The sequence below is a fragment of the Balaenoptera musculus genome, chromosome 13, assembly GCF_009873245.2.
Source record: "Balaenoptera musculus isolate JJ_BM4_2016_0621 chromosome 13, mBalMus1.pri.v3, whole genome shotgun sequence".
Lineage (NCBI taxonomy): Eukaryota > Metazoa > Chordata > Mammalia > Artiodactyla > Balaenopteridae > Balaenoptera > Balaenoptera musculus.
In genome coordinates, this window is record NC_045797.1 from 63,673,762 (window position 1) to 63,691,161 (window position 17,400).

Below are 17,400 nucleotides of genomic sequence, written 5' to 3' on the forward strand. Positions count from 1 at the left end.
AGCTGGGACAAAATGAGAGAGTGGCATGGACATATATACACTACCAAATGTAAAATAGATAGCTAGTGGGAAGCAGCCGCATAGCACAGGGAGATCAGCTTGGCGCTTTGTGACCACCTAGAGGGGCGGGATAGGGAGGGTGGGAGGGAGGGAGACACAAGAGGGAAGAGATATGGGGATATATGTATATGTATAGCTGATTCACTTTGTTATAAAGCAGAAACTAACACACCATTGTAAAGCAATTATACTCCAGTAAAGATGTTAAAAAAAAAAAAGATAAATTGTGCAAAATTTAACTGAAAGCATATGTAGCTATATGAAAGATACAGTAGATTTAAAGGTAAGATGCACTGATAGAGACAAATAGTGACATTTCAAAGGGATGAAAGGTTCAATCCACCAGGAAGATACAAAAATTCTATATTTAATTCCAGTGTCAGAAAATATATAAAACAAAATCCAGAAAACTAAAATTAGAAACATAAATCTCCATAATAATGGAGATTATAAAATACTCCCTCAGTAAATTATGTAATAAGCAGGCAAAAAAAAAAAATAGGGATATAGATGATATGAACAACACAATTTACAAACTGATCCCAATTAATATACACAGGTCCAATGCAGAATATACATTTCTTTCAAGTACACAAGGGATAGTTACTAAAAGTGACCATATTCTGAGCCACAACAAACTTTAAGGATTGAAGTCATTGAAAGTATGTTTAGTTGACTAGCGATAGAAATTAATAACAAAAAGATAGGTAAAAATCTCTAAATTTCTAGATATTAAACAAAACAACTCTAAATAATTCATTGGTCAAAGAAAAAAGACAATGGACTTGAAATAGTTTTATCTGAATAACAAAAAAAGATCAGAACTTGTGAATGCAGTAAAGCCATTCTTAGTCATAAATACATATATTAGAAAAGTTTGAAATCCAATGATCCAAGGATCAATCTCAAGAAGTTAGAATTAAGGACAAATTAAACCCCAAGAAAGTAAAAAGTATAAAAGCAGAAATTAATATAATCGCAAACAAAGAAAACTTAACAAAAGAAAGCTTTTTCTTTGCAAAGACCAATACCCCCTAGGAAGACTAAGTGAGAGCAAAACAGAGAAAGCATAAATTACTAAAATAAAAAATGGAAGGCATTACTACACATTCTACTGACATTAAGAAGAGATAAGAAGATGATATTATGAACACCTCTGTGCCAATGTGCTGGAAATTTTACCTAAAGTGTATAGATTCCTTGAAAAACAAAAGTTAACAAAACTGACATGAAAAGTCAAAAAACAATGTTATTTTATCTTTTAACTACAGTTTAAAAACTTTCATAACACACACACCCCCAAAATAAAACAAAACCAAAAATTCCATGCACAAATGACTTTACCTGTAAATTCTTCAAGGAATCCGAGGAAAAAGTAACACCAATTTAACACATACTTTTTTCAGAAAAACCGAAAGAAGGGATACTTTCAACTTATTTTATGAAACCAGAACCACCATGACTCCACAACTTCACCAGGACATTAAGAGGAAGGAAAATTTACATGAACACGGATGTAGATATTCTAAAAAAATGTTATCAGTTTGGCTCCAGGGATATGTAAGAAGGCTAATACATCATGACTAATGGGTTAATTGTAAGAATGCAAGGGTATTTTCACTAAAAAAAAAATTAATATGGCTGGAATGCACATGTGATGGTGACCACTAGAGCTACCATCTTGGACCATGATATGGAAACCACATGTCAAGGAGAGCAGAATAAAACAGATATTGTCTGGGTTCCAGTGCTGTACACTTGCATTCTGAACCCTCTATTACTTGTGCTTGAACAGCTACATAGAGAGAAACAAACTTTCATCTTCTTTAAACAAATCAGTCCATGCAATTCACATTAACAGAATAAAGGAGAAAATAATTTTTTTTAATAGACACAGAAAAAGCATCTACTACAATTCAAAACCATTCATAGTAAAGACTTAGCAAATCATAAATAGAAAAGAATTTCCTTATCTGATAAAGAGTACATATTAAAAACAAAAACAAAACTATGGCAAACACCATACTTAAATATTAAATACTTTCCCTGCTGAGATCAGGAATGAGACAAAGAAGCTAGCTATCACGACCTTTATGTAGTAGAGGTCCTAGAAAGACTAAGATAAGAAAAGTATAATTATCAAAAGAAAATAAGTAAATACTTTTTCATCTACAGCATAATGGTTTATGTACAAAATCCAAAAGAATCTGCAGATAAACTACTAGAAATAACAAGTAAATTTAGTAAGGTAATAGATACAAGGTCAATGTACAAAAATCAAATGTAGCTCTATGCACTAGTAACAAACAATTATAAGGGTAAAAAAAAAACCACTTTAAGTACCATTCACTACAGTACAAAAATATTAAAAACCTAGGCATAAGTCTAAAAATGTTTAATATTAAAAACCTAGGCATAAGTCTAAGACCTTACACAAAAAAGCTGCAAAGAAACACCAGGATAAATGAAAGAAAACCTAAGCAAATTGAGGGATATGTCTTATTTATGGATTGGAAGACTCAATATTGTAAAATGTGAAATCTTCCCAAATTGACCTATTGAGTCAATGCAATTCCAAACAAAATCCCAGCAGAGTTTTTTTTGTTGAAAATTGATAAGCTGATTGTAAAACTTATATAGAAATGAAAAGGGCCAAGAATAGGCCTGACAATCTCAGTGAACAACAAAACATAACAATTTAGAATTTGCAGCACCATATATTTAAATTGATTATAAAGCCACTGTAATTAAGAGAGTATGCTATTGGAGCAAGGGTAGATAAGTAAACCTATGGATAGAATGAGGACGAAATAGACCCATATATATTTGACCACATGCTTCATAACAGAGTTACCAGTGCAGATCAGTGGGAAAAGGCTGCTCTTCTCAAACAGCCATGACCCAAATGGACATAGGAAAAAAGTATTGAGTTGGCCAAAAAGTTCGTTCGGGTTTATCCAGAAGATGGCGCCATAACCCAAACGAACTTTTTGGCCAACCCAATAAATCTTGACCTCTGTTTCGCACTATGTGCAAAAATCAATTTCATGGCAAGGACAGATTCAAAATGTAAAATACAAAATAAAGCTTTCAGAAGAAAATATAAAAGGTATCATAATGACTTCAGGGTTTGCAAAGATTATGGACACAATAAGTACTGATCTCAAATGAAATAATTAAAACACTGGACTTCATTAAAATTAAGAACTTGGGTTCAACTGAAGTTACCATGGAGAGAATTGTTGTGTAGGGTACCTCCCTTTGAATAGGTTATACGGAAGTAGACAAATGAAACAATACTGAAAGAGCCAATATAAAGGTATGAAAAGTTGTTGCACATCAGTCCTCACAAGGGAAATGCAAATTGACATGACAGTGAGATACCATTACTCAGCATGGCTAACCTTTAAAAGGACTGATAATTCCAGCTGTTGACAAGATGTGGCACTGCAAGTCTCACACTTAACTGGTGGCAGTGTAAATTGGTAGTCTGAAAAACGGGCTGTATTTATGAAAATGAGACATACATATGTTCTATGACCTATAAATTTCACTACCAGGTAATATCCAACAGAAATTAGTGATTACATCCACCAAAAGGTATGTTCAAGATTACTAAGGCTTTATTTACAACAGTCCCAAACTTGAAGAAATCCAAATGGCCATCAACAGTAGAATGGATACATAATTGTAGTATATTCATACAATGAAATACTGTACAGCACTGAAGATGAAGTACTGTTACATATAACACAGGTGAAGTTTATAAGCATAATGTTGAATGAAATAAGCCAGACACAAATGAGTACCTACTACATACATAATTCCACTGATACAGTGTTCAAAACCAGGCAAAACAAAGCCATGGTAATGAAGATAAAATAGTGGTTATTGCTTTGTGTGGGTATTGGGCAGGGGGATGGGTAATAATCAGCAAGAAGCTTGAGAGAGCATTCAAGGGGCTCATTACCTAGTGTGCTCACTCTGTAAAAGTTTATCAAAAGTACCCTTATGACTGATGCACTTTTCTTTATATAGTTTAAGCAATTTAAAAAATTTACTTAAAAAAAATAAAAAGCCAATCCACACTGCTATATTTCCTGGTTAAAGACCATCTTACACATTCAAAAGCTCATTCTGTCTCCCTTTCCCCTTGGTAAGAGATATATACTTGTTAGACTAAACTATTAAGGGACTCTTAATAGAGTTATTTTTCTGTTTTTGTTTTTTCTTAAGTAGGAATACAGGTGAAAATAAGAGAACCAATGTAACACAATACATCTTTTCTTAAAATTTGAACATTTCTATGTGACCCACTGCAAGTCAAGGGAATCATTTGAATACTGTCCAGACTATGCTACTATTTTTTGTCTTGTAGAAGGTGATGGAGAATTACTAAGGAATGAATTTTTAAATCATTTTCTTAGAATTATAACAGCATTGCTGTATGTTCAGAACAGACTGGAATCCTAATGTTCTAGGATATAGGGTTTTAGCAATCATGAATATTTAAACAGACACATGTGATGTGCAAAGGGAGGTCATATTTGACTATTAAGCATTAATGATGACTGATCTGGATTAGTACAGCTCCCCAGGCCCTTACTGGCAACACTCCCTCCCACGTGCATCTGAACTGCTGAGAGTGGGTTCCTAGTTCTGCTCTCTTTCCCCACCCCACATGCCCTTCCATAAGTTTAAAATTAATACAGCTAGTAAATGTTCTTCTACATGAGGGTAAAATATAAAATTAATGAGTTTTTAAATTTTGTGGGTTTTTTTTAAGACCCCGAAAAGTCCTAAGAATTTTTCCAGTATTTAAATTATGTCCCTTCTCATTTCCATTTGGCTTTTGAAGACAAGGAAGTGGAATAAATGTACAGAAGATTATCTCTATTATTCAAAATAAGGCCAAGGATGAAAATCCTCATGAATGAAATAATTTTAGATCAACTGCTTTAAAAAAAACTTCAGAAGAGTGTTTTGGCTTTCACATTTCAAACCGTATTAACCAGCTCATGCAGTGAAAGACTAAGAAAATGGGGAAAGTGGTCTGTCTCACTTCTCCTCAGGTTCTGTAGCTGGAAAGGGCATCTGTGTCATTAAACAGCTCTGAAAGCCTGCAGTTTGCACTGGGTACAGATCTTTCCCCTCAGAAAACGGAGACACAGGTGGAGGGGAGAGGTGCTGCCTGGGGAAGCCACTGCAAGCACCAGATGTTTGTTCAATTACGATAAAACCTCAGTATTATCGGTGAAAATCCAAAACTGAGTATCTGTGACATTTAAAGGAAAAACTGAGTTAAGTTGAAAAGGTAGTATATTTTTAATGAGACACCAAACACTTTTTCTTTTCACAAAAGCAAAACTTGTAAACACAATAAATCATCCATGCTTCTTTCGAGAGAAAGAGAATCAAAGTGATTTCTGAACTTAAAAAGCCATTTTCTTCCTATTTCTTCCCACGATGGACTGAAAAAATGTTATATAAAAACTGGGAAACTGAATGAGAAGGATTTGAATTTGCCACAGAAAAAAAATTTCTAAAAATTTAAAGAGAAGAAACTGGAAGAAAGCTTTTAAAAAACACTTTTCTACTCCCAAAGGTAAAGAATAATCCTCATTTACCATCATATAATGGAATATCACAAAAAGTGGAGTATTTGAATAAATTCTCCATTTTGAATAAATTCCATGCCATTAAGAAAAAGTTCTTTAGACACTCATGGAAAATATCTTGAACTCCAATTGCCTATTTCTCCTGCCACAATTACTTGAAAAAGATACTATGTGTGTTTTTACATTGTATCCGTTTTTAAAACGCACTATTTTGTCTTATCACATCTATTTATAACCGTTTGGATTATCTCTGCATTCATTTAATGGTTTTGCATTTTAACACCTGAGCTTTCCTAAAAAATATCTCATTCTAACTTCAGAGTCATGCTGTACATTTTCTCTTCTCATACAGTGTCTCTTACACTAAGAGGTGCTGCCAGTGAGACGGGGAGAAAACCCTAAGCACAGGCCAAATACATCAAACCCCAGATTCATCTTTTTGACACTTGGGCCCCAGAGGCAATATAGGATCAGCCAAAAAAATTCCCATTTTTTTTTCACTATTCTAATTTTTCTCTTTCTATATTCAAACAGGAGGCCAAGAAAGATTAGTTATGAAACCACAGAAGATAGACAGTGTACCTCTAGAAATAACAGTGTCAATACTTAAATGCAAATAAGCATTAGCATGAGCGATCAATTTACTGGCAATTGACACATGAAACGCTTAAAAACTTGAAATACCTCAGAGGTGAATGGGGAAAGTTAGTCACATGTAATGCTTAGGGAACACAAAGGGTGAGGAATTTAAAGCAAATTATGTATAAATGAGTTACTGTACCGTATTCTACATGACTTTAATAAAATTGGGGGTTTAAAATGGAAAAAATATAGTAATTTGTTTATATCCAGACCTGGACTTAGAACTACCAGACAATTTAATTCACAAACAATACAACTGTGTGTCGTATATTTTCTAAGCACAGATCATATAAAAATAAATAGATGTTAAATGTCCCCTTCCTTTTAGGTGCCCACATATTAAGGGAAACAAACAGCAATAACTTGAGTGCCCGTGTAAGAAGTGCTAAAATACTAACAATAATTCACATTCATCGAGCATGTTCTAGGGGCCAGGTTGCATTCTAAGTTGATACTTGCCAACACTTTATCAACATACTTACCTCTCCCAACAAACTCCAAGTAGGTGCTGTATTTTATCCTCATCATGCAGTGGGGAACTGAGGCATGTGAGCACCTTACTCAACTGACTCAAGTCCACACAGCTTGGAAGCGCTGGAGTAAGAGTTCAAGCCCATGTAACCTCAGACTCCACAGCCTAACTTCTTAACCATTGTTGCACCAAATTACTAAGCAGGGTGTGCTTTAGGGAATTAAATCCTCAAAAAAAAAAAAAAGGGAAGGCTTTGCAGAAGTGCACAACACACTCAATTATGTCTGTTTCCTGACAGTCCAGGATGAGTTACAGACAGTTCATCATTCGTTCACAAAGTATTTATTGGGCCCTAACTAACGGCACAAAGTAATGAACAAAACAGATGAAGATTCCTGTCTTATCAGCCTTAGAGTCTAGCAGGGGGGTCGGACAATAAACAATAATAAGACACAGAAGGAGAATAAAGTAGTTTAAAAAAACAGCAGGGAACGGGAATGTTGGGGGTGAGTGAAGGTGAGAAAGGGTGGTTAGAAAAGGGTTTACTGACAGATGAATGGGTAAAGAAGATGTGGTACATATATACAATGGAGTACTACTCAGCCATAAAAAAGAACAAAATAATGCCATTTGCACCAACATGGATGCAACTGGAGATTATCATACTAAGTGACATAAGTCAGAAAGAGAACGACAAATACCGCATGATATCACTTATATGTGGAATCAAAAATATGACACAAATGAACCTGTCTATGAAAGAGAAATAGAATCAGGGACATAGAGAATAGACTGGTGGTTGCCAAGGGGGAGTAGGGTGGGAAAGGGATGTATTGGGAGTTTGGGATTAGCAGATACAAACTATTATATATAGAATGGATAAACAAGGTCCTACTGTATAGTGCAGGGAACTATATTCAATATCCTATGATAAACCATAATGGAAAAGAATATGAAAAAGAATGTATATATATGTATAACTGAATCACTTTGCTGTACAGCAATAATTAACACAACATTGTAAGTCAACTATACTTCAAAAAAAATGAGAAAAAAAAGGGCTCACTGAGAAAGTGATGTTATATAGAGACCTATAGTAGATGAGAGGTGACAATCTCTGCACTTCTTATTAGTATAATAAATTTCCTTATAGTAAGCTGCTCATTGCAGTCAAAAGCATACCAATTAGTACTTAACCTACCTATAGGTTTGTCGTGAAGATTAAAAGAGAAAATGGGTACAACACACTTAGCATAGTGCCTGGCTCCTAATAAGAACTCAGTGAATGCTGGCTATTACTATTACTGCTGTTGTTTTAATAAAGTCATGAAATCAGATATGTGAAGTATCTCCAGTCCACTCACACTGGGCGTCCAAGACAATCATATGATATTCTCTGTTAGATGCCTAAAAAGTAACTGATTCTGGAATCAATATATTAAGCATTACAATGTAGGTCTAAAGTATGAAAATATTATTCACAACAACCTTCCATGATCTCTCAAGAACTTGGGTTGTTGATGACATCAAAAGACTGGTCAAAGTAGATGCAGGAAGCTCTCGGTGCCCCAGACATGAGCTGGGGGAGGGGGGGCCACAGTAGGAAGTGTGAGGGGCACCCCGCCTATTCACAGACTTCCCTTTCTGGCAGTTTCATGTCTATTTTTTTGGCTACAAGGAAAAGTGTTTACTTCTTCTATGAACAGATGATTTTCCATAGCTCTGGGGTTTTAAAAGGTCAGCAGCAACAAAAGGCTTAGGAAGAGCTCTTGAATTTTTTTTGCTACCATTATGAATTTATAAAAATGTTCATATATGGAGGACAATCAAACAACGCATGGAAAATATGTATTCCAGGTCCAAAAGCAGCTTATTCCAGCAAGATTTCCTCAGCTCTCTCCCTAATGATTTGATCATCCATTTCATTCACTTCTGCAGAAGTACATTCACAGGAGGAGAGAGCGTGAAGAACAGTAGCCTTTACAGCAAGAGGCCACTTCCCTTCCTCACCTGGAATGTTGTCTGATCCTTTTTTACACAAGGGAGGGAAAGGATCCTGTTGTTAAGCTGAATTCCCTGTCTTCAGAAAAGCAACACTCCGGCTGTGTTCTCTTGCTGGGTTTTTCAGTTTCCAACTCTAAAAGTACTAAAAAAAACCTAAAAATCTTTGCGCCAAGCAGCCAGATGTAATATATTATTGTGTCAGGGTACTTCAATGTCCTACTTGGCTAAGTCATTTTCAAAAATATTTTCTCTTCGGTGATAGACATAAAGTTCTATCTCCATGCCACAAAACCACCAACTGCCTTGGAGTGTTGTCAGCAATGGTTTTATACTTTCTTTCTACACTGTTCATAGAAAATGTACCTCAAAGTCTGAAAACAAAACCACACTAGCTCCCAGTTTGTTTTTATTTCTTTGATTTGGCAAAGGTTGCCTTTACTGTTTTTTCTGGTTCCCAGTGAACACAAAATTGGCCTAAGAGTTTGGACCCAACTTCTTTTAATCTTTCTGATATCACTGTTCTCGGTCAACTTCAAGAAACTAGCCATCCTTACCACTTGCATTTGTTGTGTTTTCCCTTCCAAATGAATGAGTTAGCAAGAAGTGGTTTATGGTAGATATCTAAATAGCTTACAGGATTAGAGCCTTTACAGCTGTTCAACAATAGGACTTGATTCTTTGAGTGCTTTGGGATTCAGAGTTCAGCCTAGATGTTCTAAGAAGTCCCCTTCCAATCCCATAGTTCTCAATTTTTAAATCAATATGAGAGTTGTTTTGAATATGAGAGAAGTTCCTGATCACATACTCCATCTGGGGTATTATTTTGAAAAGTAAGAAATAACAAAATTCAGGGGAGAAAAAGATAGCAGTTGAATATAGACTTGAACTTAAAGGTTTTGATTTTTTTTTTTTTTCTGATGAAAAACAGGTAATGCCAGGAATGCCTGATTTTTAAAAACAGACTTTAAAGAGCAGTTTCAGGTTCACAGTAAAATTTCACAGAAAGTTTCCATATTCCCCTTGTTTTCCCAAAACCATCCCCTAGCGTCGCCCACTGTCAACATCCCCCACCAGAGGGGTCCATTTGTTACAACTGATGAACCTACACTGACACATCATGATCACCCAAAGCCGATAGTTCACATTAGGGTTTGCTCTGGGTGTTGTACTCTGATTTTTGTATTCCCCTGTCTGGACAACAGAACTCATGTCGGTAATTGGAAAAAGGCCTTTAGCAGATGATCTCATGTCCTCTTGTCTATTTATTGACAGGCTATTATCACTTAGCCAGGAGATGATCAGTTTGAAAAAGAAAGGCACTTAATATGGCTTTATCTGTTACTCAGACACAATTTTAGTATTACTTTCATTAACCCACATTACAGAGGCAGAACAGCCCATTGTGACTACCCTAGTCTGTATTGTACCAGCTTCCATTCTTCACTCCAGCCCTCAGAACCCCATTACTCCACTCTTTTTCATGGGGTTTATCACTGTCTAGCATATTACGTAGTTTGCTTATTAGTTTATTGCCTCCAAGAAACTGGGTATCTTTTTTTGTTCACTGACACAGCCTCAGTTCCTAGAAGAGTGGCCAGAACATAGCACACACGTAATAAATATTTGTCAAATGGATGAATGAATGAGGCTGCTTTCTAAAGGACAGGGCTTTAGGGAGTGATTTTGGTCATGGTTTGGAGGCCTAATTAGCCATGACTAAGCAGGTTCCGTAAGTCACCAACGCTCCCTCTGTGTTGCCGGGCTCCTCTGAGGTCCCTGCTAGACCAGTGTGCCCGGTCTATTATGTGAACAGACTAGAAAGCACAGTGGGGTCTAGAGATGCCCAATGTCCCCAGTTCTACTTGTTGTCATACAAGGTCTCAGTCAACCTGGACACCCAACTGGGAGAGCACAGCCATTCCTGGCCAAGAGCAGCCTGCCCAGAGGCACGTGAATGGAGTGATGCCAAGTCAGAGACCAGGAGGCATTTCTCTATGGGAGTCAAGGGACGGACATGGTGACACTGAGGATACAGTCACAAGTTTCCCTATTCTTCTTCCCACTCACTCACATTCTGCTGATGATGAAGAAACCAAACCCTGAGTCAGCTTATAAATGGGATGAAACATATTTTTCCTATGAATTAAAATGCCGCAATTTAAAAAGTGGGGAAAAATAAAGGGGCCAAAGAATTGTAACTTTTTAAAACAAATCGATAAGATAAATTGAAATATAAAACAGTGAGCTGAATGAAAGAAGAAAAAATTTCCTTTGTTTTCCTACACAAGATAAAAGCTCTGGCTAGAGGGTGCAAAGGAGGTGGCAGGAAATGATGAACTGCAGTTATGAGAAGAAAAGAAAGAATTACCGAGAACAACCGAGGTGGAAGTAAATCAGAAGGGTCCTGTTTCCCTGTACTTTCCTGACATCCACATATAGGACTTGGGAAAAAAACCCTGTGCATTATAAATTATATATGGCATGCCATACCCTGCACTTATTTATATCCATAAAGTATAACCATGTTATATTAGTTAAATACAACAACGTAATTTTCTATATGTACTATTTACTTATTGATCCCTGAATCCCTTCCTAGAATGTAGGCTCCATGTGCACAAGAACAGTGTGTGTCTTGCCCTCGGAACAGTAATGGTGCCTGGCACAAGACAGGCACTCTGTCACTGCTGAGGGAATGAATAAATAAATAAATAGCTGCTCATCCATCACCTCCTTCCCACTCCACTCAAACTTCAAATGACACTGTTGTTCTTCTTTATCTCACGTGGGAAAAACAAGGTGTTTCTCCATCCTCTCCCACATACGTGCTCCCAGAGCAGCACATACATAAGGGAAAGGAAGGAGCCAGTGGTGCTGTTTGTACTTCCAAAGAATCGGCCATGCTACTTGATACCTGAGACAGTTCACGTTGACAGAGTACACCTCTTTGTTGTGGTTCAATGACAACTCTCCCAGTCATAGGAAATCAGGGAAGGGCCCTCCTTCCCTCAGCTGGGTGGGATTCCTTCAGCCCTGCTTAAAGCAGGGTATGCCAGCCCTCACACGTCCACGTGGCTTCCACTGCTTTAATTAGAAGTTCAGAAGTAAGCTGGTGGATGGGCATGAAATAAGGGTGCCAGCCACTTCTCAGCGTTAATTCAAGTCCTATGCACATCACCTCCATAGCTAAATCCCCATCACGTGGACTAGCTTCGTCCTACACCACTGCCAAAGGTAGAATCAGGACATACTGCTACTGTCACAAGTTTCAGGCTAAGTCCAACAACAGAAAATTTGGACCAGTTTAATATATTGGATTAAGACCACAAAAAATGAAAATCTTGCAAAGCTTATTCTAAAAAGAGATTAACATGCCTAATAATTAGGGAGCTTTCTAGTTATACCACCATATATCAGCACAATATTCTAAATTATCTACTTTTTTTACTTTTGTAAAACTGTCCAGATTCTGGAGTAAAAAATATGGAACAAGTGTCAAAGACAGTATACTAAAGTACAGTAATTTACAAAGCACTGGAAGTTTTCTAAAAACACATTTTAAAATTCAAATCGCTGCCCAGTAAATGACTAACAAAATTAGAACTGCAACTAAATTAGAGTGATTATGTAACTCTGGAGTTGCAGAAATCAGGATTTTAAAAGATATAGAATTAAAGAAAAATTATAAGGTACAAAAGAAAAAATAAATGTGAATATGCTTATATTGGTATATTCTTCTGGAGCAATGGCTTTGACTGGTGAGCACTTGAGGTGACTTACATTTTTTCTGAATATAGTTTTTGCATGGCACAGCTATTGGCAGTTGTAACTGGGACCATTTTTCAGCAAAGGAAGCCCTTACTATCCATGTTTTAGAGCTAGCTGAAGAAGCAAACCTGCACCTTTCTAGGAGGCTGGGAAATGTGCATTCTGCAAATTCGTTTCGTCAGTGACCCAGGTGGGCTAGCACCCTATTCCCTCCACCAGGGAATACTGTGATCCCCCCAGAATGTATGCATTCATGCCCTGTCTTTCTTAAGAGCTCTAAATATAAAATTAATTAAAACTTGAACCACTGAAACATGGAGTAAACCTCTCATGGTCATCTTTATGATGTTTTTCTCCATTTCCCCACTTTTGATCTCTTTCAAACCCCTCAGAATCTGCTTGTTTAAACCCCACCCTGGACTATCTCTCTTTCACTTGAAACCAAATCTGGTATCAATGTTTTGTCTGCTCAGCAAGAGAGCAATTTCAACAATCTCCTGCTTTTTATAAGATCAGTTTATTCTTCCCAATGTAATAATTAGTTTCAGATGAACCTGGTTACCATTCCTCGGCTTGATTCCACTGTGGTCTGGGTTAGGAGAGCACACACTTCCTGCTGCACGATTTTTTAGAGCAAAGCATTTGGATCCTATCATAGGCCCAGAACAAAACCTTCATACTTCTTTAAAACATAGCTGGGTTTTGATAACCTAGATTCACAAAGGGATGGATTAAAATTATGATTATAGGAATCTTCTCGGTTTACTTTTATAAAGGTTCAGATGAATTATTCCTCAATTTATCAAACTATAATAAGTCATCAAGATATAAATCTTATGAATATAACCAGTGCTGTATCCCTGCAAACATACAGAGGTTGCCAATGGGAAGCCCACAGTGTTATCGTAACATCTTACAAGTTAATTAGCTTTTAGGACATAATAAATACTGATAGATAAGAAAATATACTGGCTTAGAGCTAAGGATATTAGAGGAATAACTCTGGAAAGTCTCTGCCGACAGTGGTACAGAGAAAAAATCAAGCAAGGCATTTTTATAAACAGAATGATTCAGATGGTCTATATGAAGCATAATCAAAATAGGCAGAGTCTTGAGTTACATCAGGATGTTGCCCCCGTTTTCCTTTAGGTCTCCCATGTGCACCTAAAATCATCACCTCCCACACATTTTGACTTGTTAATTCAGTACCAGTAGTGGAATCACCTGTGAGTATTTTCACCATCATGATGGCCGGTTATCCTGTTTGTAAATCCCAGCCACCCCGAGCTGTGATTTCGGGTAGGGGTCACCTTGGTGCATACATGTTCTAAGGCCTTAAATCATGAGTGTCTTTCAGTGTCTCAGAGCCTTTGCCTATTAAAATAGAGAGTGATCTCCTCTCTGCTTTATCATGCAATAATTATGTGATGTCTTTTGGTTTGTCTTACCTTCACATGTATGTCCATCTGCAGAGATTGAGAAACCCTGCTCGCAGACGCAGTGAAAAGAACCGTCTGTGTTTAGACACTCTCCATGAGGACCACAGAGTCCGGGCTGTTCACATTCATTAATATCTGGAATCGAGAAGAGTTCCACATACTTGAAAAAAATCTGTTTTGTTTTCTTATGATACCAGACATACAAGAAGAAAAATCTATTACAAAATGGTAAGACATTTATTTGGTGGCACAACTATACAGTTTGTACACACACCAGACCACAAGACAAGTTGGACTGTCAGGAGAGAGAAACTACTTAAGTTGAATCACAGGAACTAGCCAAAGTTCAAACCATTTTCAACCTAAAAAAAAAAAAAAAAAGCAGTTTCATAGTTTCAACCCAAAGGTACCCTTTTTTTTTAAAAAGACATACTGGAGGCTTGAGGGTCTACAATCAAATAAATCCTCTGTGAAATACTCCTCAGTGTGGATACTGTGCTCTCCTTTGTCCTCTCCCACCACCATGCAAACAACTCTCCTGTGGCCTGTACGTCTCCCCATGTCCATGCCTATCCTATCCGTGAACTTCTTAAGGGCAAGGCTGCACATGTCTTACAGTGTTTGGCTCAAAAATGGCACTTCTCAGATGTCTGAATATACAAATGAAATAGACTACAATCTGTATTTCACTGAAAATGGATACAAGAAATAAAGTACAAGAAAAAGGCCTTTTATACCAGGGAAAGTCTTAATATTGGCACAGCTCTGTGATGATGAAATTAGTGAATAAGCATCAGGCGCTTAATGCAGTACCCAACACAACCAAGAGTCAAAAAGTGGTAGCGACTATTGCTATGAACAAACCATGCGGTAGTTGTGTTGACCATCTCATACTCTGCCTGCCCTCAGTGAAGAATGATTATGCTCCCTGTAGCCAGGGTGATGATGCACTCCTAAACCCTGATAATGCCGGAAGTATTTGGTGTAAACGCAGTGTTCTTTCAAACTAGTCCTAGTTATGCTGGCTAAGAGTGCCCAAAGTGGACAACATAAGGAATCATGGAGAATGGTTCACCTGTTCACACTGGTGCTGACGCATGCAACTGCCTATGTGCACTGCATTTTAACTGCTGTTTGTCTCATCTGTGTCCCTCTTGCACTGACTGCTTCTTAAGGAGAACTGCATATTTTAACTCTGAGTCCCCAGCTCCTGGCACAGCAAGTGAACAGCGTATTATGAATGTTTGCCCACCAAAAAATTTCACAGTTTTGTTCATTCTCTAATAACTGAAGAGTGATTGATTGAGGTTCTCTTAGTTAATTGGGGTCATAAAAAGTATCACAGGTCCTTGGCACCATCCAGGCAGTAGCCCTACTAAGGTCATTTTCCTATCTTTCTGAAGTCTCCTAGGTCCTCCTCTTTATCTCTTGCTAAAGAGGTCCTCAACATATCCTCTTAAAAATCCATCTTTAATTCAATTAAAAACTTTTGCCAAAGGCTTCCTATGAGAAGGCTGAGTAGGAAGGGGCCCTTGATATTATGAAGCTCACAACGTAACAGGGGAGGCAGGAACCAACATGAATAACTGTAAAGCTTAATGGGAACATGGAAAAGGTAAAGATGATGGGACCTTCCTAGTGACCTCTAGAACATGCTTAGCCACCAACCCGGCAGCTCACCTCCTCCAGACAGTCATCCTTTCCCCGTATCCAGGATCTCCTGGGGCTCTTCTTTTTGCCCTGTTGATCTCACTGTGTAGTACGAATTCCGGCAATATTACTGATTAAGCCATCTCTATATTAAGCCTGAACTCCTTACCCTTCCTTCTGCCATATATCGCAGGCTAACTGGCTTATCTACTGCTGAACCCAACTAAGAAATCAAATAGGAATTACTCATTTTCTTAACAATTCTCCCATTCTTCTAATTGTCACTAAAATATTTCAAGGAAGAGCAATGAATCATTTTCTACTTTACCATTTCTCAACATGATTCCACTCTGTGAAATTCTTCACTTCTTTTATAAAATCTCTGGTATCCTCTGTGTTTGCTCTCTACCTACTGATAATACCTTAGGTTGTAATCTTTCTTGAACTCTGACCTTCTTTTACCCGTTAGCTCCATTCTTTCTTTCCAATCTGCTGCCTAGAATCTATCTGTTGCCCTCTACCTGGGCAGCAAAGTGCCATAAACTTCCACTGGCCTGGAGATCAAGTCCCAGGTCGATCTCCATCTTGTAGAGCCCTAGAGGTTATCCGAGACCACCTCCTTATTTTATCTGTGACTCAACATGGCCCTATAAAAGCTGTCAGACTTTGCAACTTTGCGTAGGGAATAATGGGCATAAACTTCTTGCTTAAAGAGAAGTCATTGATTAACAAATAATTGTCTAAAAAGTCTGATGACAGGAACTGAAGATGAATTCCCAGACTTTTTTCCAGGAAACCACCAAGAAAGAACAACACAAATATCTGGAACCAGAGAAACATATGCATTCAATTTGGGTTGCACTTATTGAGGCATTTCTAAACTATGCTGCTAGTAACTCTGCTGAAAGCCAGACTATATTTAAGTTGGGTTTCTTTCATGGGTCCAAGATTCCACAGAAATTCACAATTTGGCACGTGTAAGTCAAAACGTGAAACTGAGTGTGTTCTGAAGATCAAATGTATGCTGCCCCATTCCTAAAGAGAGTATTAACATAGAATTTCCATGCTGTCTGTATGACATCGTTAACTTTGCTGGGGGAAGAGATTCTTACACTTTCAATTGAAAATGCCTTCCTGAATATGGAACTATCTTCAGATTATTAGGCGAGGTTTAAAGTTTATGCCTATCATGCATTATTATTCAAATATGTTCCATGGTTATTCACATTGTCATCAATTATGTTTTCAGCATTAAAACAAACTCTGAAATCTACACCCATGTACAGAATGCTGACATGATCATGGGATTAGATAGAAGTAGGCTACTAACTTCAGGCAGAGCGAAGTATCACAAAGCTGCCTCCAGTGACGTGGCAAAGAGAGATGATTCAAAACAAGGTGAGTGCACATGGTATTATAAACAGACTCTAATCAGAGAAGGTGGGTGATGGAGCATATTCACAGATAGTATTTTTTAAAAGGTACTCTATCCCGCTTCAGGAATATTTTTCATTCGTTTGGATATAATTTTTTCAAGCAGACATTAATTTATTCTGGAAATCAGGAATCACCGACGTGACTGAGAACAAAGTCAATTTAATAATGATTTATAGTCAATAAAACATCATATGTTTGGAGCAGTCACATATGAGTTCCTATCAAATCACAAACACAAATTTAATATACGGAGAGAAGACACTATAATTAATTAATCAGATGGCTAAATGAGTTTTATGCACTTTAACTC

General features: G+C 37.3%; 1 protein-coding gene across 8 annotated transcripts in view; it reads right to left on the minus strand.

Moving 5' to 3' along the window:
* LTBP1 (latent transforming growth factor beta binding protein 1) overlaps positions 1–17,400 on the minus strand; it is a 418,216-nt gene that overhangs the window by 63,981 nt on the left and 336,835 nt on the right. For all 8 annotated transcript variants that reach the window (XM_036872897.1, XM_036872896.1, XM_036872900.1 and 5 more), the window contains one exon: positions 14,013–14,138. In XM_036872897.1, the coding sequence (XP_036728792.1) occupies positions 14,013–14,138 (126 nt within the window). The remainder of the gene's footprint in view (positions 1–14,012; positions 14,139–17,400) is intronic.